The sequence below is a fragment of the Octopus sinensis genome, linkage group LG14, assembly GCF_006345805.1.
Source record: "Octopus sinensis linkage group LG14, ASM634580v1, whole genome shotgun sequence".
Lineage (NCBI taxonomy): Eukaryota > Metazoa > Mollusca > Cephalopoda > Octopoda > Octopodidae > Octopus > Octopus sinensis.
This window is the reverse complement of record NC_043010.1, coordinates 26,946,588-26,971,325: the sequence shown is the minus strand read 5'-3', so window position 1 is coordinate 26,971,325 and position 24,738 is coordinate 26,946,588. Positions and strand designations below refer to the sequence as shown.

General features: G+C 41.6%; 1 protein-coding gene across 1 annotated transcript in view; it reads right to left on the bottom strand.

Annotated features, from left to right (window-relative positions):
• LOC115219486 (cilia- and flagella-associated protein 99) overlaps positions 1-24,738 on the bottom strand; it is a 499,146-nt gene that overhangs the window by 100,140 nt on the left and 374,268 nt on the right. Inside the window, exon 8 of the mRNA XM_029789657.2 lies at positions 3,779-3,886. Coding sequence (XP_029645517.2) covers positions 3,779-3,886 — 108 coding nt within the window. The remainder of the gene's footprint in view (positions 1-3,778; positions 3,887-24,738) is intronic.

The following is a 24,738-nucleotide window of genomic DNA, read 5'->3' as shown; positions in this document are numbered from 1 at the left end:
CTTATGTCCAACATTTCTTTCAGGGCACTTACACTCTGTCATGTGTGCACACTGACATTACACATCCAGCGGATCATACTAGCTTCATTTCTTTCACGTCTACGCATGTCTTCAGCAGTCACGGCCCATGTTTCACTGCCGTGTAGCATGGCAGTTCGCATACATGCATCATAAAGTCTACCTTTCACTATGAGCGAGAGGCCCTTTATCCCAAGTAGAGGTAGGAGCTTTCTGAACTTAGCCCAGGCTATTCTTATTCTAGTGGCAATGCTCTCCGAGCATCCACCCCCCGCTACAGAGTTGGTCATCTACGTACCGGAAGCTATCAACTACTTCTAGTTTCTCCCTCTGGCATGTGATGGAATCTGTTTTCTGGACATCTTCGATGTTTACTGCTCCTGTGCATCTGTCGCACACAAAATTTGTCATACTTGTTAGCCTTCCTTTGATGTTGCTGCACCTTTTATGCATCCATAGCTTACACTGAGCACATCTTATGGAGCTTCTACCTACACCTTTTCTACAGATCGAGCAGGGTCATCTACCTGAAAGGGTTTGTGATTTATTCGCCTTCCTACCTACTAGGGCTTTAATTCTAAACCTTGCTTCCACATCTGAAATTTCTTCTCTAGATGTGGTAGTGATTCAGCTATGAGAACAAGGTCATCAGCATGGAGGAGCTCCCAGGGGCAGTCTGTCTTGAACTTCTCTGTTATTGCCTGGAGGACTATGATGAATAAGAGGGGGCTGAGGACTGATCCTTGGTGAACACCTACTTCTAACTGGAATTCTTCACTATGCTCATTGCTGATCCTTACCTTACTGACAGCATCATTGTACAGGGGCTGTACAGCTCTTACTAACCACTCATCTATCCTTAGTTTCTCCATTGCCCACTAGATAAGGGATCGGAGGGATCCTGTCAAAGGCTTTCCCCAAGTCAACAAAAGCCAAGTATAGGGGTTTATCTTTGGCTAAGTATTTCTCCTGCAGAAATATAGCATCATTGGTGTTTCTACTTGGCACAAAGCCGAACTGCATCTCATCTAGGCTGACTCCCTAATTAGTTGGGTTATGACCCTCTCCATGACCTTTATCACCTGATCCAGCAATTTACTACTCCTGTAGCTATTTCTATCTAAAGCATCACCTTTACCTTTGTAGCAGCTGACTATGGTGCTACTACGCCAGTCATTGGGTATGACTCCTTCGTGAACCACCTGGTTTACAATATGGGTGACTAGACCATAACCCACACCACCAGATATTTTAAACATCTCAGCAGTGATTCCTGATGGGGCTGGGGGCTTTTCCTGACTTCATATCCTTAATTGTTTTATCTACAGGGTGCTGTTGATTCAGGTAGCTGGTCCCTCAACTAGGTCAACATTTGGCAGGCTCTCCTGCTCCCATTCATTCTCCACATTCAGCAGCCTTTCATAATGGCATCTCCAAGCCTCTTTCATTACTGAATCATTAAAAGCAAGAGTACCATCATCCATGCGGACACATTTCTCTACTGTAACATCACAATTTTCTCTCACACACTGTCTTGCAATCTGAAACACTTCAGTTCTTTGGTCCTCGAGTTGCTGAACATTGGCAAACTTCTTCTTTTCTGCTTCTCCCTTGGCTATATATATCTGTCTCCCAGCCTCCTTTCTTGTTATCTGGTACAGTTCATTGCTACCCCCACCTTTCCAGGTTTTCCAGGCCTGTTTATTTGCTCTAATGGTCCTGTCTACTGTATTATTCTACCACCATGTTACCCTAGGTTTGGAAGGGACTTTGCACCAGCCACAGATTTGGTTTGTGGTGCTCAATAAGCTCTCACATAGGAATTTCCAGTTACCCTCTATGTCCAAATTCTATAGATCTTCCTCTTTCTCATAAAATTTCTCAATGAGGATGTCCCTAAATCTCTGACCATGTGAAGGGTTCTTAAGCTTCCAAATTCTTCTTTTCTGGATTGGTCTGCTTCTTGGCATCCTTCTAGCATCAAGTCTAAAGTTACTAATGACTAGTCTATGCTGGGGAGTACATTCTTCACCTGGGAGGGTCTTTGTATTTAAGAGCAACCAAGCATCCTGCTGTTTGGTGAGGATGAAATCAATCTGGCCAGCAGAGTCACCTGTTTGATAGATTATCAGGTGGCTTGCTGGATTCCTGAAGTTGGTGTTGCAGATTAATAGGTTGCTTGCATCACAGAACTCCAGTATCCTTGTGGGGTGTAGGCAGAGATAATTGTAACTATAATATTCTGAAAGACTTGCTGAGCTTAAGCACTCTCTCACACACCCTGACTACCTCTATGACCTTATCCACCCATTTCTTTGCAAGGAGTATGCCTACACCACCTACTCTGTCACTGTTACCTTCCCAGAAGATTTTATACCTATGTGCCTTGCCTATGAGGACCCTGGCTGAAGCTCCGCTCTACCTTACCTCTTGTATGCAGTATACATCAACCCATCTCCATTCAAGCATCTCTATAATCTCACTCGACCTACCTTTCAACGTGCCTACATTGACAGTGCTGACTCTGAAAATTGGGAAAGGAATGTGGGAGGAGGCACAGGAAGGGGAGATGTTATTCAGTGCCTGAAAAGAAGGTCTCTGTGTTCGTTTGATAGACATGCTACACCTGTTCTCACTTTTGAACTGTCATCATTGAAACATTCAAGATTGTTGCCCCTACCAGGAGTAGGAGTAAAGGAGTAAGTAACATGGACATTAAATGATGATGATGATGATAATCATGATGAAGATGCTGATGAAGTTAGAAATAAAAAAACTTAATAATGGAAATATTGGGTATTTTATTAAAAACCTCCTGAATGATTGATTATTGAAAAAAAATTAAAAGAAACATGGATGCTGTTGGCGTTAGGAAGAGCATCCAGCTGTAGGAAGCATGCCAAGTCAGACTAGAACCTGGTGCAGCTCTCCAGTTTACCAGTTCCAGTCAAACCATCTAACCCATGCCAGCATGAAGAGTGGATGTTAAACGATAATGATGAAGAATAAAGAATGGATGGTGTGATTACATATGGCATTGATGGGGGTTATCTCAGAAATGGCTCAGTTGACATGATTGGAAAATGGAAGAAAGGGCTTCTACAGAATAGGATCAACAGTGTTTGCATGCAAGAAGAGCTGGATTTCACTGGAATTCAATAGCCCTGATCATCCAACCATGGATACAAGGGATCATGAACAGTCTTGGGTGAATTAATTGTCTTGATTGTTTGACAATGTCAGGACTGATTAAGTAGTCAATAAGAAGATAATGAAAATAATGAGAACAAAGAGCTCAAGTTATTATTGAGAGTGTGGCTGGATGGGTGGAGATTATAGAACTCATAGGTCACCAATTTATATTAACTCTGTAGCATGCCACTGTTCATTCCTTTGTTTATTTTTATGTATGTTTTTCCATGCTAGCATCGGTTAGAGGAATACATTTTTGAGGCATTGTTTTACGGCTGTTGTTGGTGGTGATAGTGGTGATGATATTGATAATGAAACTCAAGTATTTTGCTTAATTGAACAAGCATAGGATACAAAATCACCTGAGATTGCTTTTACTAACCTGAGAGAAAGACTGAAGAGGTTCACCTCACACCTGTTTAATGTCATCTGACAAGAGCAACATGCTGGTCCTTAAAAGTCTCCACGAATATATTAAAAGAGATGCTGGGGCAATCTAAAAGCCCTGAAAATTGGAATAAAGAAAGTTTAAACAGAAAATATAATAATTGAAGGAAGTCAGACCAACCTCTGCAAGCGCTTTATTGTTCTTCTTGAGGCTATAGAGGGTTTTGAATTCACTTGGTTCCTCATATAGTGTTTTTGGTACTGGCTTTGCTTTTCCTAATTTTGGTATCTACAAAATACAAAAATAAGGGCTAGTATGAAACGGGGATATAACAAAGGGTTAGTAAATAAAGTTGGAAAACGGAAGGGTGAAAAAGAAAAGTGTTAGATGTTATTGCTTTTTTCTTTTTTCAAGAAAGCTCTGATTGAGAAGATATAAGATAAAAGGCATTCCAGCCATGACCACTCCATCCTTTTCTTCAAGTTTATTGTACTGTTGAATGACAATATATGCTGTTTTTTTAAGGTTATGGCATGATGGAGATTTGGCTGCTATTTCTAACAGGTTGAATAATCATGTAGAACAATTTTTCTCCATCGTGGCTCTCAGAGCCTCATGAGGCCTTCAAGCATCCTTCAAGTGACCCTTGACAGTCTCCCTTCTATAATTCACTGGTGCTTTACATTTTTTAGTGTGGTCCCCTACAAAAATTAAGATTTGGGATCTGGCCCAGATATTAAAATGGCAGAGAACCACCGATGTAGAAGCTCCCTCTTGAAGAGAAGAAAAAATATGGACATATATATATGTGTATGTGTGTGTGAAGTGGTGATGGAGGACACAAATATACACACACAGACTACACAAACCTCTTCCCCCATATATATATATATATGCATATACCGGAGTGAACACATAAATGTGAAACAAGGTGGAAAAAAGAGTACTCAAATACCAGTGGTAGAATAATATGCTTTATTTAAATGCAGCAGAAAATTCAACAAAACCTGTTATGTGAAACTCAGAGTAACAGGTTTTGTTGAATTTTCTGCTGCTTTTAAATAAAGTATATATACATATATATATATGTATGTATATGTATGTGTGTATTTATATATATATATATATATATATATAGGGAGAGTATACGCAAAAAACAAAAGAGGAAGACAGGTGGTGTCTTAGTATAACGCTCAGGAATAGAAAAGTCTTTTACGTTTCGAGCCTACGCTCTTCTATAGAAAGGGACACAGAAAAAACCAAGGAGAGAAAAAAATGTGTGTAGTGGCTAACGATCTATCATGGCGACTAGTGCCGGACAGAAGGGTCAAACACAGAAAGGAAAGTAGGGGAGATAACAAGGTAAAGATGACCCCCAACACAAAGGTGCATGTGTGTATAAGAGAGTATGCGCGTGTGAAAGAGGGCTGGTGGTCTGGACGTGTGCGTGTATGTGTAGGTGTGAAGATGTGGGGATGGGTGTGTGGGTGGTGTGTTGTGATGTGATGTGTAATGTTGTATGGTGTAGTGTGGTGTGATGTTGTTGGGAGGTGGGGGAGGCGAGAGTGGGGAAAGCACGGGTGGAGTGTGGGTTCGGCTGGGGGTTGGGGTAGAGTTGGGGTTTGTGGGTAGGCAGAGGGTGGGGGGTAGAGGTGGAGTATGTGAGGGAGGGGTGTGGGATAGGATGGGGGATTGGAAGGATAGGGAAGGTGGAGTAGGGATGTGTAGGGGTGGGTGGGTTTATGGGGGGTAAGGGAAGGTGGGTATGTGAAGAGAGAGGAGGAGAGATGAGAGAAAGAGAGAAGAGAGAAAGAGAGGGTGAAAGAGTAGGAGAGAAGAAGGGAGGAGAGAAGAGAGAAAGAGAATAAGAGAGTAAGAGAGAAGGAGGGGAGAGAAAGAGAGAAAGAGAGTAGGAGAGAAGAGAGAAAGAGAGTAAAAGAAGAGGGAAAGAGAGTAGGGGGTGAAGGGAAGTAGCAGTGAAGAGAAGTAGGAGTCGGGGCAAAAGAGGAGAGTTGGGTGGGAGGGAGGAGGGAGGGGAGAGAGAGGAGAGGAGGAGGGAGAGGGAGGAGGAGAGTGAGGGAGCAGAGAGAAAGAGAGAAGAGAGAAAGAGAATAAGGGAGAAAAGGGAAAGAGATTAGGGATGAAAAGATGTAGGAGTGAAGAGAAGTAGGAGTCGGGGAGGAGGTTAGATGAAGAGGGGAGGAGAATTGAGCCCAAATGGCGTAAAAGAGCGAAGAGAGAAGATTAAATCCCTGTTCACAGCGCAAACAGGAGTCCGGATGGCCTCTGTGCAAGGACAATCCGAACACAGACAGGTGTTGCAAGGAGTGACTGGTGGAGCGGAAATGGTGTGAGACTGGGGTGTCATTGCCAAGCGGTGTCCCGTTTGTCCGATGTACAGGGAATGGCTGAGAGAGCAGGAGATGCAATAGAAGATATTGCTGGAGGTGCAGGTGAAAGAGTCGATGATGTGATAGGGTCGATGATGGGTGCCGGTGAGGAGGGTGGTGTTGGAGTGGTAAGGGCAAGTGCGGCAGCGTGGGCAGGAGCAGGGGAACGAGCCAGGTTGGGAGGTGGGGTTGGGGAAGAAGCTGTGGACCAAGAGGTCTCGTAGGTTGTGGGCTCGTTTGAAGGAGGGGAGGGGTCGGTTAGGGAAGATGTGTGAAGTGGACGGGTTGGACTGGCGATGCCGGAAAGCTCGGAGAATGGTGCGTTGGAGAGGTAGGGTGGTGGGGTGGTAGGTGAGAGGAAAATGGAGGTGGGAGACTGCAGGGCGGGTTCGGGGGGAGAGAGCAGATGCACAGTCCATGGAATGTGCTCTGGCAAGGGTGATGTGGATAGTGGTGAGGGGATATCCACGTAGGATGAAGTGGCGAGCCATGAGTTGGGACTGAGTCTCAAAGTCATGGTCGTCACTACAGAGCCTGCGTAGACGGAGGAATTGGGAATAGGGGATGGAAAGCTTGGTGTGTTTGGGGTGGGGGGAGGAGAAGTTTAGGTATGAGTGTGAGTCTATGTATGTATGCTCCAAAAAACTAAAGAAATGTAAAGATAGAGTGAAAGAACAACAATTAGGGTTAGTCAGTTTAGTGCCCAAGAAAACTGGAAGCTGTCTTTAACGTTTTGAGACTTCACACTTCAACACGTAAAACCTATATATATATGTGTGTGTGTGTGTGTATACAGTAATCCCTTGACTATCACGGGTGTTATGTTCAAAAACCCCCCCACTGTGGGTGAAAATCCACAAAGTAGAAACAGTACTGTACCGTATATTTTTTTATTATTTTTATACTTTGCATATATTTATTTTATTATAAATGCAAAACAACACCACAGAGGAATCAATATGAGCTTAAATAATAAACTGCAATAGGTGAACTGTGATAGGTCAACTGAGATTACTGTATCATCATCATCATCATTGTCGTTTAATGTCCGCTTTCCATGCTGGCATGGGTTGGATGATTTGACTGAGGACTGATGAGTCAACCACTCCGAGAGCGTAGTGGGTGCCTTTATGTGCCACCGGCATGAGGGCCAATGTGGTGGTTCTGGCAACGATCACGCTCAAAAGGTGTTTTTTATGTGCTACCTGCACAGGAGCCAGTCTGGTGGCACTGGCAACAACCATGTTTGAATGTTGTTTGTCATGTGCCACCGGCACGTGCTGGTAAGGGGACGCTGGCAATGATCTCACTTGAAAGATGCTTTTTACGTACCACCGGTATGGGGTACAATCCGTGGCCCTGGCAACGATCACACTAGGATGTGCTATATAAATATATATACAGGTGAAAGAGATTACTGTATACATGTGTGTGTGTGTGTACTGTTCTTCAATGGTAAGATCAGCAAAAAGAATACTCCATCTTGGGAGAGACAAATAGTATTTGATAAACACAATATATGTTTTTATGTACTACTAATAGCTAATAGTTTCATGTGCTTATGATTGTGCTGGGACACTATATGTGTTATAAACAATGTTTGGCATGTTCTCTGCACATGAAACTAATAGTAACACATGAAAACATGTATTGTGTTTATGAAATAACATATATATATACACACACACATCGGTTATAAGTATCTATCTATCTATCTATCTACCGGTCTATCTATTTATCTATCTATCTATCTGTCTATCTATCTACCTGTCTATCTGTCTGTCTGTCTATCTATCTATCTATCTACCTGTTTGTCTATCTATCTATCTATCTAGCTATATATCTATCTATCTATCTACTTCTCTACCTGTCTGTCTGTCTGTCTGTCTATCTATCTATCTATCTATCTATATATCTATCTATCTATCTATCTATCTATCTATCTATCTATCAACCTAGCTAGCCATCTATCTATCTCTATATACATAGTCCATAATGGCTACAAATGTAAGGCAGTGCACATTTACACTGACCACTTGTTGGTGCACAATGAGACCAGTTCACATTGGTGAGATAACTTTGCAGAGGACAGTAAGACCAATCAATACTGATGAATAACTTTAATAGACAATTAGACCAGTTTGTAATAATTAATGACTTGAAAAATGAACAGTTACACTTGTCTAACCAGTCTACCTAACTAACAGTCAGTGTGCATGGGTGAATAATTCAATTATGTGCAATTAGACTTGTTACATTAGTCAGTGAGTTGGTGTGCAGTTAGACCAGAGCATATCATTTAGTAAGTTGATGGCATGCAGTTAGAGTAGTTTACGCTAGTTAGTAATTTGACTGTATACACTTAGACCAGAGTATATTTGTTAGTAACTTGATGGTAGAGTTAAGCCAGTCTGTATTAGTGAATAACTTAGCATTGCTCAGTTAGACCAGCCCACACTAGTGTATAACTCAACAGTATAAAGTTAGACCAGTCCACTGTCCACCCTGCTGTAAAACTTTACAATGCAAACTTAGACTAGTCCACCCTACTGTATAACTTGATGGTGTGTAAGTTAAGGTGGGGCCTCTGCATGATAGGTTGATTGACCAAAATTAGCAGCCAAATCTCTCCCCAACCTTCATCATCGTTAGCAGCAGCAGCAGCATTTAACAACCTTTTTCCATGCTGTCATGGGTTGAACGGTTTGAGTCATAGGTATAAATTGAGCCTGGTGAGCCACAGGTCTGCATTGAGCCTAGTGAGCCACAGGTCTGCATTGTGCTGCTCCATGTCAGCTTTGGCATGGTTTCTATGGCTGGATGCTGCTCTTAAGTAAGCAAAAATAAGTTGGACTGTGTAGTTCTTGGTTTATTATAACACAGGATGGTCATGGTTGGAAACCTTTTGAAGACAGGTTTACTGGATGAGGTTTGACCTGGGCCTAAAGAGCAACAATAATAACAACAACAACAACAACAACAACAACAACAATAACCACATGTTGATAACATAATTAGAGCAATCGACATTGCTAACTAACAAAACATGACAATGCAATGTTAATTAATAGCTTTATCAAATGACAGAGCAACTAATGAATTAATTATGGGCAGAAAACACAAACAACAGAATATATGCGAAATAAACACACACATGCTAAGTAGATGCATATATACACACGTTTGTACACACGCGTCCACACACATAAATTAACACTCATTTGCATATAAACAAAACAACACACACACAAGTGCTAAGCATATGAATACACACAAGACATATGTGACCTTCACAATCTGCACAAACTAAACTGTAAACATTACACACACACACATACACAGATATACACATATATTCACATACATGTACAAACACACATACACACACAAGTGTATATATACCTTCACAGGTGCAAATACATTCTTTTCCTTGACATACTAATATATAAATATATATATATACTAGCAGTATCGCCCGGCGTTGCTCGGGTTTGTAAGGGAAATAACTATATAAGCATTTTTAGAGAGTTATAGCCAAAAAATAGCAAAAAATGCATTAAAAATGGAAAAAAAATTATGGTAATTTTTTTTTTTAAATCGTTGACTCATCATAGACATTTTTAGAGAGTTACTTCCCTGATATAATAGCGAAAAAAATGCATTAAAATGGAAAAAAATGATGGTAAATTTTTTTTTAAATCGTAGACTCATCGTAGACGCACGCTAATACCCAGAAGGGCTTGATATGAATCACGACTATAAGATACCCGGTTTTGGTTAAACTGCACAGCAAAATGTGGGAGTAGTTAGGAATCTAAATCGTAGGAGACAGACACACAACCTTACTTATATAAACATATATATATATTTATATGAATATATAGATGTGTATATATATATATATATACATACACACACACACATATATGCATACTCTTTCTCCATCTCTCTTACATATGCAAACAGATACAATACACATGACACACATGTGTGTGTGTGTATATATATATATATATATATATATATATATATATATATATATGTACACAAACACACATATAAACATTCACTTACCCCCTCTCTCTTTTATTCTTTCATACCCACCCCTGACACAATTCATATACAGAAACATATGCAGTCTTACAGACCCATGCTCACTCTCTTACACACAAACACACCAACACAATCTCTCACACATACATACACATACATGTATGTATACATAATCTGCTTCTCGCTTTTGAACACACAAACACATGCTCTTTTGCACACACACACACCTACACTGAAGGGCATATACAAACTATCTCACTGTCTCTGCGTCTCTCCCTTTTTCCTCTCTTTCTCTCTCTCTCTCGCTCATATATTAAACACACAGAAAGTATCTACCTTCTGTTTGTCTGACTCTCCCTCCCTCCCGCTCTCCCCCCCTCTCTCACACACACATTCAATTACCTGCACAGCATCTACACATACATCCATATTTCTCTTTTCTCTCATGTATACACAAAAACATGTACACTTATACAAACAGACACACACACACACGCTCTCCCTCTCTCTCTCTCTCAGATTTGCTCTCTTTCCCTTTCTCACCCCACTCCCTCTCTCTCTTCTTTGTATGCACACAAACACATACAGACATACAGACAACTGACATACACAGCTACCAGACATGTCCCATCAATAAATTACTCAGGGTAAGCAGAAGGTATTAATAAACTAATTTGTCAACAAAGGGCTTAATCGTTGTGAGCAAAAATATCACGGAAACAAAAGATATTTGTTTATACACAAACACTTACGCATACACATGCATACACCCACACACCCCTACAAACATGCACAAACACACACATAAATATACATACATATATATATGTGTATGCATGTACATATATTTATATATATAGGCGCAGAAGTGGCTGTGTGGTAAGTAGCTTGCTTACAAACCACATGGTTCCGGGTTCAGTCCCACTGCGTGGCACCTTGGGCAAGTGTCTTCTACTATAGCCTCGGGCCAAACAAAGCCTTATGAGTGGATTTGGTAGACGGAAATTGAAAGAAGCCTGTCGTATATATGTATATATATGTGTGTGCATGTGTGTGTGTTTGTCTGTCTGTGTTTATCCCCGCAACATCGCTTGACAACTGATGCTGGTATGTTTACATCCCTGTAACTTAGCAGTTTGGCAAAAGAGACTGATAGAATAAGTACTAGGCTTACAAAGAATAAGTCCTGGGGTTGACTTGCTCGACTAAAGGCGGTGCTCCAGCATGGCCGCAGTCAAATGACTGAAACAAGTAAAAGAGTAAAATACATATATATATATATCATCATCATCGTTTAACATCCGTTTTCCATGCTGGCATGGGTTGGACAGTTTGACCAAGGTCTAGAGAGCCAGTGGCTGCACCAGACTCCAATCTGATCTGGCAACATTTCTACAGCTGGATGCCCTTCCTAATGTCAACCATTCCGAGAGTGTAGTGAGTGCTTTTTACATGTCACCAGCACAGGAGCCAGTCAGGCAGTCCTGGCATTGATCACGTTAGGATAGTGCTTTTTATGGGAACCAGTCAGGGGTCACTGGCATCGGCCACATTCAAATGGTGCTTCTTATGTGCTGCTGGAATGGGAGCCAGTCAGGCAGCACTGGCATTGGCCATGTTCAGATGGTGCTTTTTACGTACCACTGGCACAGGGGCCAGTCAAGGGGTACTGGCATCGGCTATGTTCGGATAGTGCTTTTTATGTGCCACCAGCATATATATACATATCTATACATATATACATATATATATAGGCATATATGTCTGTGTATATATCTATATCTATGATATATTTATATCTACCTATCTGTATATAGATATTAAAATAATTATCCATAATTTAAAAATTCCTGTGTATAGACTGGGTTGTTTCTATTACAATTTAGATGTTTAATTGCACACGTATTTTAATTTGCTTCATTCATAATGTGGCATTAACATTGAAATATCAAAAGAAAACAGTAGTGTATATATCGCAGCATTAAATTTATACGTACACACACATATATGTATGTGTACACAGACACACATCATCATCATCATCATCAGCATCATTGTTCTAATGTCCACTTTTCCATGCTTGCATGGGTCAGATGGAATTTGATGAGACAAATTTTCTATGGTTGGACGCTCTACTTGATACTCTCTCTCTCACCTGTTTCCAATGTAAGATAACATTTCTCTATGGCTGAACATATTTTGCTTTTCATGGAAGACTGGATATGAAAGACACCATTTTTATGGTTGTGATGCTTATTTACAACCACTGCACACAAAGAAGGAAAGGAAACACAATCACACAAACATATATATACAGACACACATACAAATACATACATACATACTGTTATAATGTGGATCCTTGTCCACTTGTATGTTCTCGTCGGCACTGTAATATTCTTGTTGCCACTATTATGATGTATTGGTATTCCTCGTCTTATTATCTTTCACTCGTCTATTGTGCTATCACTGATAGCTCTGCAAGACAACAGCTTTGAAACATCTACCTTGATGGTAACTTGAACTCGTATATATCACATAATTGACACTGACTCCAACTGAGAACTCATACAATGACTCTACTACCACTGACCTTCCTACAACGACTGACTGCCTGACTTTATAATGGCTCTGTCATGTAGGAAGGAGTGTACCATTTTCACTTCAACACATACATACATTTAACAAGACACCTCTTATTACATCACATAACAAGATACTTCTGCACTAAGGGATGAACCACAACTAGTTGTATAGTTTCCCACCGGCGGGGAGGGATCGATGTAGGATGTGTTGCAACAATCATTGTGAGCCATAAAGTTTCCCAAGTATTTCAGTTTTGGTTTCTTTCGATTGTTTTATACATACATACTATATACATATATATGGACATACATATGTACATACATGCATGCATATATACATACATACATACATATTTACATACATACATAGATATACTCTCTTTTACTCTTTTACTTGTTTCAGTTATTTAACTGAGGCCATGCTGGAGCACTGCCTTTAGTTGAGTAAATCGACTCCAGGACTTATTCTTTGTAAGCTTAGTACTTATTCTATCTGTCTCTCTTGCCGAACTACTAAGTTACAGGGATGTAAACACACCAGCATCGGTTGTCAAGTGATGTTGGGGGACAAACACAGACATACAAATGTACATACACACACATACATATATATACATATATACGACGGGCTTCTTTCAGTTTCTGCCCACTAAATTTACTCACAAGGCTTTGGTCAGCCTGAGGCTATAGTAGAAGACACTTGCCCAAGGTGCCATGCAGTGGGATTGAACCCGGAACCATGTGGTTTGTAAGCAAGCTACTTACCACACAGTCACTCCTTGTGTTTTAGAAGCAATGCATGATAATAGAATTTCTGACTTGAGACAGATGTAACAAACTACCAAACTACTCCTAAATCTTGAAGGCAAATTTATAAACATTACAAAAGTGGCAGAGGTTACTAAGTGGTACTGGCATTGCTAGAAATAAGAGGCAAAACGACTCATTAGCCATAAGAGCACCTTCTTAATGATTAACATCTATAAATTTGCCTTTAGGTTATTAAACTGCTAATAAGCCATCGATATTATTTATAGTTTTCACTTTCACCATTTTTGAAATCAGTGCATGAGGTCAATGGTTTTCTTAAAAGCTGACAAGGTGATTTGAGTAAGAGCCACCAATGAGAATTAAGATGCTTTGCATCAAAATTCGAAATCGCCGGTGAACTGGTTGTTTGTAAAGGGAGCTTGTCTCCCTTCTCAGTCATTAAGAAAGTGCTCTCGTGGCTAGTGAGTCGGTTTCTAACAATGCCGGTACCACTCAGTACCCTCTGTCACTTTAGTGACATCTATAAATTTGGCTTTAGGTAGTTAAATTGCTAATAAGCCACCCATATTTTTCATATGTATATATATATATGCATATATATATATCTATACATATATATGTGTGTGTATATATGTTATATATATATATATATATATATATTATATATATATATATATATATAAGTCTTGAGTTCCTTTTGAGCATAGGGCCCCAGGGAGGCTGAGTTCCTTTCAAGTTTTAGGCCTCATGGAGGCAATGACCAAGACCTTTGGCATTATGTTGTGCTTGAGAAGAAGACCCATGAAGCCAAGCAAAATCACAGTCGTGGCAGATACTGGTGTCATACAAATGGCACGTAAAAGCACTCATTACACACTCGAAGTGGTTGGCGTTAGGAAGGGGCATCCAGAAGTAGAAAACCATGACAAATCAGACTGGAGTTCGGTGCAGCCTTCCAGCTTGCCAGCCCTGGTCAAACTGTCCAACCCATGCCAGCATGGACAACAGACATTAAAAAAAGAAATATATATCTATATATATATAGGCGCAGGAGTGGCTGTGTGGTAAGTAGCTTGCTAACCAACCACATGGTTCTGGGTTCAGTCCCACTGCGTGGCATCTTGGGCAAGTGTCTTCTGCTATAGTCCCGGGCCGACCAAAGCCTTGTGAGTGGATTTGGTAGACGGAAACTGAAAGAAGCCTGTCGTATATATGGATATATATATATGTGCATGTGTGTGTATATGTTTGTGTGTCTGTGTTTGTCCCTCTAGCATTGCTTGACAACCGATGCTGGTGTGTTTACGTCCCCGTCACTTAGCGGTTCGGCAAAAGAGAACGATAGAATAAGTACTGGGCTTACAAAGAATAAGTCCCGGGGTCGATTTGCTCGATTAAAGGCGGTGCTCCAGCATGGCCGCAGTCAAATGACTGAAACAAGTAAACAAGTAAACAAGTATATATATATATATGTATGTATAAAATTAATGTAGACAGCAGTTTGCAATGTTTCACCAAAAAGGAAAACTATAATCGTCGCTAAATGTGACTAGGGTTTTAGAAACATTACATTGCTAGAAATAAGAGCTAAAATCCTCTAATGGTGTAGTACATAATTGTATACATATATACTGACAAGGACTTAATAATCTGAAAACACACACACTTGTATATATATTTGTGTGTGCTTAAAGAACACAAAGTGTACACCAGCTGTTTCAGTAAAATTCTATTGATGATATCTACAGCATCCTACCAACACATGTCACCTTCATGGTTGTTTAACCTCACTGTGAATCCTATGTTATGGTACCTAGCCATTTCTGGCATCCTATGTGTTGATGCACCTGGATTCTATCGAATCCTAACAACTAATGTGTATATATATATATATATATATATTATATATATATATATAAATTCTTCTGAGGATATTCGGATCTACATGTCATGCACGAGGATTTACTTTGGATGTGCATTCTACTTACATTTACCAGTGTCTGATTGTTGGATATTGTTAACCAAATTCTTTTTAAACCAAGTGCTTTATTGATATCTGCCTGGATTTTTAACCCCTTTTCTTTCATACCATAAACTGGCTTCCCTCATTTCTAATATACACTGCTTCTTCTCCAGATGTATGTTTTCTACAAGCGATATATATATATGTATGCATGTATGTATGTATGTACAGTTCTATATTTAAGAGATGAGGAATTATGTACGTTATTTACATTTGATAGATATTTGTCCTCATCTTGTTTGTTGTTAACACAACGTTTCGGCTGATATACCCTCCAGCTTTCATCAGGTGTCTTGGAGAAATTTTGAACCTGGGTTCTCATTCCTAAGGTATTTTTTGATGTTGTTATTATTATCATTATTATTATTTTATGTTTGACTTTTGCTTTAAATTTATACAAGTTGGCTCCAAGTCTCACCCAGTGACCTCAAGAGACAAGTTAGAAGTTCATGTTGGTGTTATGCCTAGGGTGCCATATATTTGGTTTTGTACATAGTGTTGTTCTAGAGAATGTTTAAGAAACCATCAGAAAATTATGTGTTTGTTTTAAAATTTGAGATTTGTGATTTTTCTTCTTATTATTCAGGTCACTGCCTGGAATCAAACTCTGAATCTTGGGTTTAGTAGCTCGCGCTCTTAACCACTACACCATATGCCCGTGGTAATAATAATAATAATGACAACATCGAAAAATACCTTAGGAATGAGAACCCAGGTTTGAAATTTCCCCAAGACACCTGATGAAGGCAGCAGGGTATATCAGCCGAAACTTTGTGTTGACAACAAACAAGAGAGGACAAATATCTGTCAAATGTATGTGTGTGTGTGTGTGTGTGTGTGTGTGTGTGTGTGTGTGTGTGTGTGTGTGTGTGTGTATGTGTGTGTGTGTGTTTGTGTGTGTGTGTGTGTGTGTATGTATGTATGCATGCATGCATGCATGTATGTGATAGGCTTTCTCCAGTTTCCATCAAATCCACTAACAAGACTTTGGTTGACTTGAGGCTATAATAGAAGTCACTTGTTTAAGATGCCATGCAGTAGAACTGAACTGAAAACCATGTGGTTTAGAAAACAGACAGACAGATAGCTAGAAAGATAGATAGACAGACAGACAGATAGATAGATAGACAGAATAAATATATGCAAATATATGCATATAAACATCACTAGGAATTGAAAACAGTTGATGTGTTGTACCTATGAAGGCATGTAAACAAACAAAACATAAGCACTATCATGTATACAACACCTTAGATACAAATAACCGTATACATTGTATATAGCTGCATTTAGACATGTACACATACACACAAATGTGCAGTACAATAATGTGTGTTCCTTATTTCAATTTTATACGCTCAGATGAAATAGAATACCTCTAAAAACTGATTTAATTAACAGATGGCCGCCACATGTGATATCACACACACACACACATCCGCATGCACACATTTTGCTTACTTTGTCATGACACTGATGCAAAGCAGAAATCATTTTGCCTTTATGACGCAATATTTAATGTGTTATGGAGCTGGACTCACAGCATGGGGGTTTCATAGCATTACACATAATATATAGATCGAGCTTGAAAGGGAGATGAAATTGTGCCTAACATCAATAAAGTAGCCATTTCCTGAAATACACACTGAATGCCATGCAATAAATTCATGTTTTTACAAGAATTTTAGAGTTCATTTATTTTTTTGTATTTAAAAATTATAATTTATAATATGTCATTTTTTTCTTGAGTCAGAATTACCTACCTTGACTACATTGCTGGGATGGGCTTCACTCCCTCACTTTTCCTCTCATTCTCTCTCTCTCTTGTGTGCATACAAACACCTGTAGACACACTGAGGTAAATCATCATCATCATCATCATCGTTTAACGTCCGCTTAAACGATGATGATGATGATGATGATTTACCTCAGTGTGTCTACAGGTGTTTGTATGCACACAAGAGAGAGAGAATGAGAGGAACATATACATATACACACACATATATATATATAAATCATCATCATCATCAGCATCATCGTTTAGCATCCGCTTTCCATGCTAGCATGGGTTGGACAGTTCAACTGGGGTCTGGGAAGCCAGAAGGCTGCACCAGGCCCAGTCTGATCTGGCAATGTTTCTATGGCTGGTTGCCCTTCCTAACGCCAACCACTCCATGAGTGTAGTGGGTGCTTTTTATGTGCCACCGGCACAGGTACCAGACGAGGCTGGCAAACGGCCACAATCGAATGGTGCTTTTTACGTGCCACCGGCACGGAGGCCAGTCGGGGCGGCGCTGGCAACGGCCACGTTCGTATGGTTCTTTTATGTGCCACCGGCACTGGTATCACAGCTACAATTTCCATTGATGTTGATCGATTTTGATTCTGATTCTCACTAGCCTCAACAGGTCTTCACAAGTAGAGTTTTGTGTCCTAAGAAGAAAAGGTATGCATAAGTGGACCGGCTACATCACAGGTAGAGGCCATGGGTTATGGCCTCACTTGTCCTGCCGGGTCTTCTCACGCACAGCATACTTCCATAGGTCTCGGTCTCTAGCCATTTCCTCGGTGAGACCTAAAGTTCGAAGGTCGTGCTTCACCACCTTGTCCCAGGTTTTCCTGGGTCTACCTCTTCCACAGGTTCCCTCAACCGCTAGGGTGTGGCACTTTTTCACACACCTATCTTCATCCATTCATGCCACATGACCATACCAGCACTAACGTCTCTCTTGCACACCACAACTGATGCTTCTTAGGTCCAACTTTTCTCTCAGGGTACTTATACTCTGTCGAGTATGTACACTGACATTACACATCCATCGGAGCATACTGACTTTATTTATTGCGAGCTTACGCATATCCTCAACAGTCACGGCCCATGTTTCACTGCCATGTAGCATGGATGTTCATACACATGCGTCATACAGTCTGTCTTTTACTCTGGGCGAGAGGCCTTTTGTCACCAGCAGAGGTAAGAGCTCTCTGAACTTTGCCCAGGCTATTCTTACTCTAGCAGTTACACTTTCAGCACACCCACCCCTGCTACTGACTTGGTCACCTAGGTAACGGAAGCTATCAACTATTTCTAGTTTTTCTCCCTGGAATGTGGTGGAAGTTGGTCTCTGCACATTTTCAGTGTTTATTGCTCCTGAGCATCTGCCACATACAAAAACTATTTTCTTAGTTAGCCTTCCTTTGACATTGCTGCACCTCTTATGTGTCCATAGCTTACACTTGGTGCATCTTATAGAGTTTCTACCTATGCCTTTTCTACAGATCGAGCAGGGCCATCTACCAGAAGGCATTTGTGATTTGTCAACCTTCCTACTGATTAGGACTTTGGTTTTAGCTAGGTTGACTCTAAGGCCCTTTGATTCTAATCCTTGCTTCCACACTTGAAACCTCTCCTCCAGTTCTGATAGTGACTCAGCAATTAGAGCAAGGTCATTAGCATAGAGGAGCTCCCAGGGGCATCCTGTCTTGAATTCCTCTATTATTGCCTGGAGGACTATGATAAATAGGAGGGCGCTGAGGACTGAGCTTTGGTGGACCCCAACCTCAACTTTGAATTCTTTAGTGTACTCGTCGCCAACCCTCACCTTACAAGCAGCGTCCCTGTACATGGCTCGTACAGCTCTCACTAACTATTCATCTATCCCTAGTTTCCTCATTGATCACCAGATAAGGGATTGGAGGACCCTGTCAAAGGCTTTCTCCATGTCAACAAAAGCCAGGTACAGGGGCTTATCCTTGGCTAGGTATTTCTCCTGCAGCTGCCTTACAAGAAATATAGCATCAGTGGTGCTTTTCCCTGACACAAAACCAAACTGCATCTCATCTAAACTCACTCTCTCTCTCTAATTGTTGGGCTATGACCCTCTCCGTAACCTTCATTAGCTGATCCAACAGCTTGATACTCCTGTAGTTATTAGTATCTAGGACATCACCTTTAGCTTTGTAGCAGTTGACTATTATGCTGCTACACCAGTCATTGGGAATGACTTCTTCGTGTATCACCAGGTTAACTATATGGGTGACTAGGCTATAGCCGACACTACCAGATATTTTGAGCATCTCTGCAGTAATTCCTGATGGGCCTGGGGCTTTCCCTGTCTTCATGCTACTAATTGCCATAAATACTAAGGAACTGTCAACTCGGATAGCTGGTCCCTCTGTTGGGTCGACATTCGGCAGACTCTCTTTATCCCATTCATTTTCTTTATTCAGCAACCTTTCATAGTGGCATCTCCAAACCTCTCTCTTTGCATCCTCATTTAGCGCAAGTGAACCATCATCCATGTGAACACATTTCTCTCCTACCACATCATGATTCTCTCTCACACACTGTCTTGCAACATGAAATACCTCAAGTCTTTGATCCTCACAGTGCAGAACATTGGCAAATTTTTTCTTATCTGCTTCCCCTCTGGCTAAATACACCTGCCTCCTAGCTTCCCTTCTGGCAGTCTGATACACTTCCCTGCTACCATGTTCTTCTAAGCCTGTTTTTTTTCTCTAATAGCCCTGTCAACAATATTGTTCCACCACCACGTTATTATGGGTCTTGAGGGGACGTTGCTCCATCCACAGATCTGGTCAGTGGCTCTCAGCAGGTTGTTCCGTAGAAACCTAAAGTTGTCTTCTACACTATGTGAATCTATATCCTCTTCTATTTCATCAAAGTCTTCGAGTAATATGTCTCTAAATCTCTCTCCATTCGCAGGATCTTTGAGCTTCCAGATCCTTCTTCTCCATGTTGGTCGTCTTCTGGTCGTCCTCTTAGTCCTGACCCTAAAGTCACTAACTACCAGTCTATGTTGTGGGGTACATTCTTCGCTGGGAAGGTTTTGGCATTTATAAGCAGCCATCTTTCCCATTTTCTGGCAAGGATGTAGTCGATTTGGCTGGTATGTCAGCCTGATCAGTAGGTGACTAGGTGGCTGGTAGGTTTTCTGAAGTTAGTGTTGCAGACCATAAGATCATTCACATCGCAGAACTCCAGCAGCCTGGTTCCCTCCTCGTTGCGGGAACCATAGCCATAGCCTCCATGTACGCCATGGAAACCCCCAGCATGTTGTCCAACATACTCTGATTACCTCAATTACCTTATCTACCCATTTTTCAGTGAGCAGTATACCCACGCCCCCGACCCCGTCAGTGTTTCCAGCCCAGAAAATCTTGTACCTGTGTTCTTTGCCTGTGAAGAACCTAGCAGAACCTCCTCTCCACGTCACTTCTTGAATGCAGCACATAACACATCTCCATTCAAGCAACTCAACAATCTCGCCAGACCTACCTTTCAGTGTGCCAACATTGAGGGTGCCAACCCTGAGGGAGGTATAGGCCCTAGGCACCTTGGGACGAGGGACAGTAGCTTCATGTACCTGAAAAGAAAACTTGCATTTGGCAGGATTCATAGACAAACAATAGACTTAAATTCAAACCTCACAGGCAAGGAAGACAGGTACAAGATTTTCTGGGCAGGGAACACTGACGGGGTCGGGGGCGTTGGTATACTTCTTGCGGAGAAATGGGTAGATAAGGTAATCGAAGTAGTCAGAGTAAGTGACAGAGTACTTAAAATTAGATTAGTCCTTCACCATAGGTCAGCTACCATCATCTCGGCATATGCCCCTCAACCAGGGCTACCGGAAGGACAAAAAGACCAATTCTATGACACCCTATTGTGGACTACCTCGTTGACAAATGACAGTGACCTTCTCTTCGTGACAGGTGATTTCAATGGACATGTTGGACGGCATGTCGGAGGCTTCCATGGTGTTCATGGAGGCTACAGTTTTGGCTCACGTAATGAGGAGGGAACCAGGCTGCTGGAGTTCTGCGATGCAAATGACCTTATGGTCCGCAATACCAACTTTAGGAAACCCACCTCTCACCTAGTCACCTACCGTTCTGGCAGACACACTAGCCAGATTGACTACATCCTTGCCAGAAAAAGGGAAAGATGGCTGCTTATAAATGCCAAAACCTTCCCAGGCGAAGAATGTACTCCTCAACAGAGATTAGTAGTTAGCGACTTCAGGATCAGAGCTAAATGGTTGCCCAGAAGAAGACCAGTTTGGAGGAGAAGGGTCTGGAAGCTTAAAGATCCTGCAAATGGACAGAGATTTAGAGACATACTACTCGAAGCCTTTGACGAAATAGAAGGGGATATAGCTTCACTTAATGTGGAAGACAACTGGAGATTTCTACGGGACAATCTGCTGACAGCCACTGACCAGATCTGTGGATGGAGCAAAGTACCATCTCGATCCAGAGTAACGTGGTGGTGGAACACTGTGGTTGACAGGGCTATTAGACAAAAGAGACAGGCTTGGAAGGACTGGAAGAACGGTGGTAGCAGGGAATTGTATCAGACAGCCAGAAGGGAAGCTAGGAGACAGGTTTATTTAGCCAGAGGGGAAGCGGATAACAAAAAATTTGCCAATGTTCTGAGCCGTGAGGATGAAAGACTTGAGGTATTTCGTGTTGCAAGAGTGTGTGAGAGAGAATCATGATGTGGTAAGAGAGAAATGTGTCCGCATGGATGATGGTTCACTTGTGCTAAATGAGGATGCAAAGAGAGAGGTTTGGAGACGCCACTATGAAAGGCTGCTGAATAAAGAAAATGAATGGGAAAAAAAGAGTCTGCCGAATGTTGACCCAACAGAGGGACCAGTTATCTGAGTTGAGAGTTCATTGGTAGTTAAGGCAATTCGAAGTATGAAGACAGGGAAAGCCCCTGGTCCATCAGGAATTACTGCAGAGATGCTCAAAATATCTGGCAGTGTCGGCTATAACCTAGTCACCCGTATAGTCAACCAGGTGATACACGCAGGAGTCATACCCAAGGACTGGTGTAGCAGCATACTAGTCAACTGCTACAAAGGTAAAGGTGATGCCCTAGATACAAATAATTAGAGAGGTATCAAGCTGTTGGATCAGGTAATGAAGGTTACGGAGAGGGTCATAGCCCAACTAATTAGAAATAAAGTTAGTTTAGATGAGATGCAGTTTGCGTTCATACCAGGGAAAAGTACCACTGATGCAATATTCCTGGTAAGGCAGCTGCAGGAGAAATACCTAGCCAAGGATAAACCCCTGTACCTGGCTTTCGTTGACATGGCGAAAGCCTTTGACAGGGTCCCCCGATCCCTTATCTGGTGGTCAATGAGGAAACTAGGGATAGTTGAATGGCTGGTGAGGGCTGTGCAAGCCATGTACAGAGATGCCGTAAGTAAGGTTAGGATTGGCAACATGCACACAGAAGAATTCAAAGTAGAGGTTGGGGTCCACCAGGGTTCAGTACTCAGCCCCCTCCTATTTATCATAGTCCTCCAGGCAATTATGGAGGAATTCAAGACAGGTTGCCCCTGGGAGCTCCTCTATGCTGACGACCTTGCTCTAATTGCTGAGTCACTATCAGAACTGGAGGAGAAGTTCCAGGTGTAGAAGGAGGGTTTAGAATCGAGGGGCCTTAGAGTCAACCTAGCTAAAACCAAAGTACTAATAAGTAGGAAGGTAGACAATCCACAAATGTCTTCAGGAAGATGGCCCTGCTCGATCTGTAGAAAAGGTGTAGATAGATACTCTGTAAGATGTACCCAGTGTAAGCTATGGACACATAAGAGGTGCAGCAATGTCAAAGGTAGGCTAACTGGGAAGATAGTTTTTGCATGTGGCAGATGCTCGGGAGCATTAACCTCCGAAAATCTGCAGAAAAGAACTTCCGTCACTTTCCAGGGGGAAAAACTAGAAGTAGTTGATAGCTTCCGTTATCTAGGTGACTAAGTCAGTAGTGGGGGTGGGTGCGTTGAAAGTGTAACTGCTAGAATAAGAATAGCCTGGGCAAAGTTTAGGGAGCTCTTACCTCTGCTGGTGACTAAAGGCCTCTCGCTCAGAGTAAAAGGCAGACTGTATGATGCATGTGTACGAACATCCATGCTACATGGCAGTGAAACATGGGCCATGACTGCTGCGGACATGCGTAAGCTCGCGAGGAATGAAGCCAGTATGCTCCGATGGATGTGTAATGTCAGTGTACATACTCGACAGAGCGTTAGTACCTTGAGAGAAATGTTGTACCTAAGAAGCATCAGTTATGGTGTGCAAGAAAGACGATTGCGCTGGTATGGTCATGTGGCGAGAATGGATGAAGATAGGTGTGTGAAAAAGTGCCAATCCCTAGCAGTTGAGGGAACCCATGGAAGAGGTAGACCCAGGAAAACCTGGGACGAGGTGGTGAAGCACGACCTTCGAACTTTAGGTCTCACTGAGGAAATGACCAGCGACTTAGACCTTTGGAAATATGCTGTACATGAGAAGACCAGGCAGGACAAGTGAGCCCAGCCCACTTATGCATGCCTTTCCTCCCTTGGACACAAAGACCTGTTGAGGCAAGTGAAGTCGATATCGAACCTCATCCGACGACAGGCACTCATACCAACCCGTTTGGCTTGCGAAGACATGTTGGGGCAAGTGAAATCGAAATTGAAATTGAACCAATCCTATGACTGGCACCTGGCAGACGCCAGGGCCCCTGGACTGGTGGTATGTAAAAAGGAATATCCGAATCGTGGCCAATGCCAGCGCCGCCTCGACTGGCTTCCGTGCCGGTAGCACGTAAAATGCACCAATCCGACTGTGGCCGTTGCTAGCCTCGCCTGGCACCTGTGCGGGTGGCACGTAAAAAGCACCCACTACACTCACGGAGTGGTTGGCGTTAGGAAGGGCATCCAGCTATAGAAACATTGCCAGATAAGACTGGAGCCTGGTGCAGCCTTCTGGCTTCATAGATCCCCGGTCGAACTGTCCAACCCATGCTAGCATGGAGAACGGACGTTAAACGATGATGATGATGATGATGATGATGTACACTACACTATCATATATATATGTATGTATAATGATAATGATGATGTGTGTATATATATATGTATATATATATATGTATGTATATATATATATATTATTCAATCATTCATGATTGTTTGTATCCTGCGCTGATGAAAGAAGAAGTCTGGGTAAGGTAGAGTTATCTAATTCTTACGCTTTCCTAAGACTTGATCTCGAAACGTACGTCCGTAGGTGACTTAAAACTGTATGATAGATTGCCGTTAATTCATTCTTCTTGCCTGTTTGTGTTTGCCTTTCAAATGCTGTGCCTTTAATGATCTCCCTTTTAGTAGAAGAAATAGCTATAATCTCTTTGACTGCTATTTCTAAATTCGGTGTGTGGTAAGGCAATTCGTTGCTAAACCCTTAATTGCTTAGTATTACTTAAATTTTCCTCGAATGAGGCTTTTACATGCCGAAGAC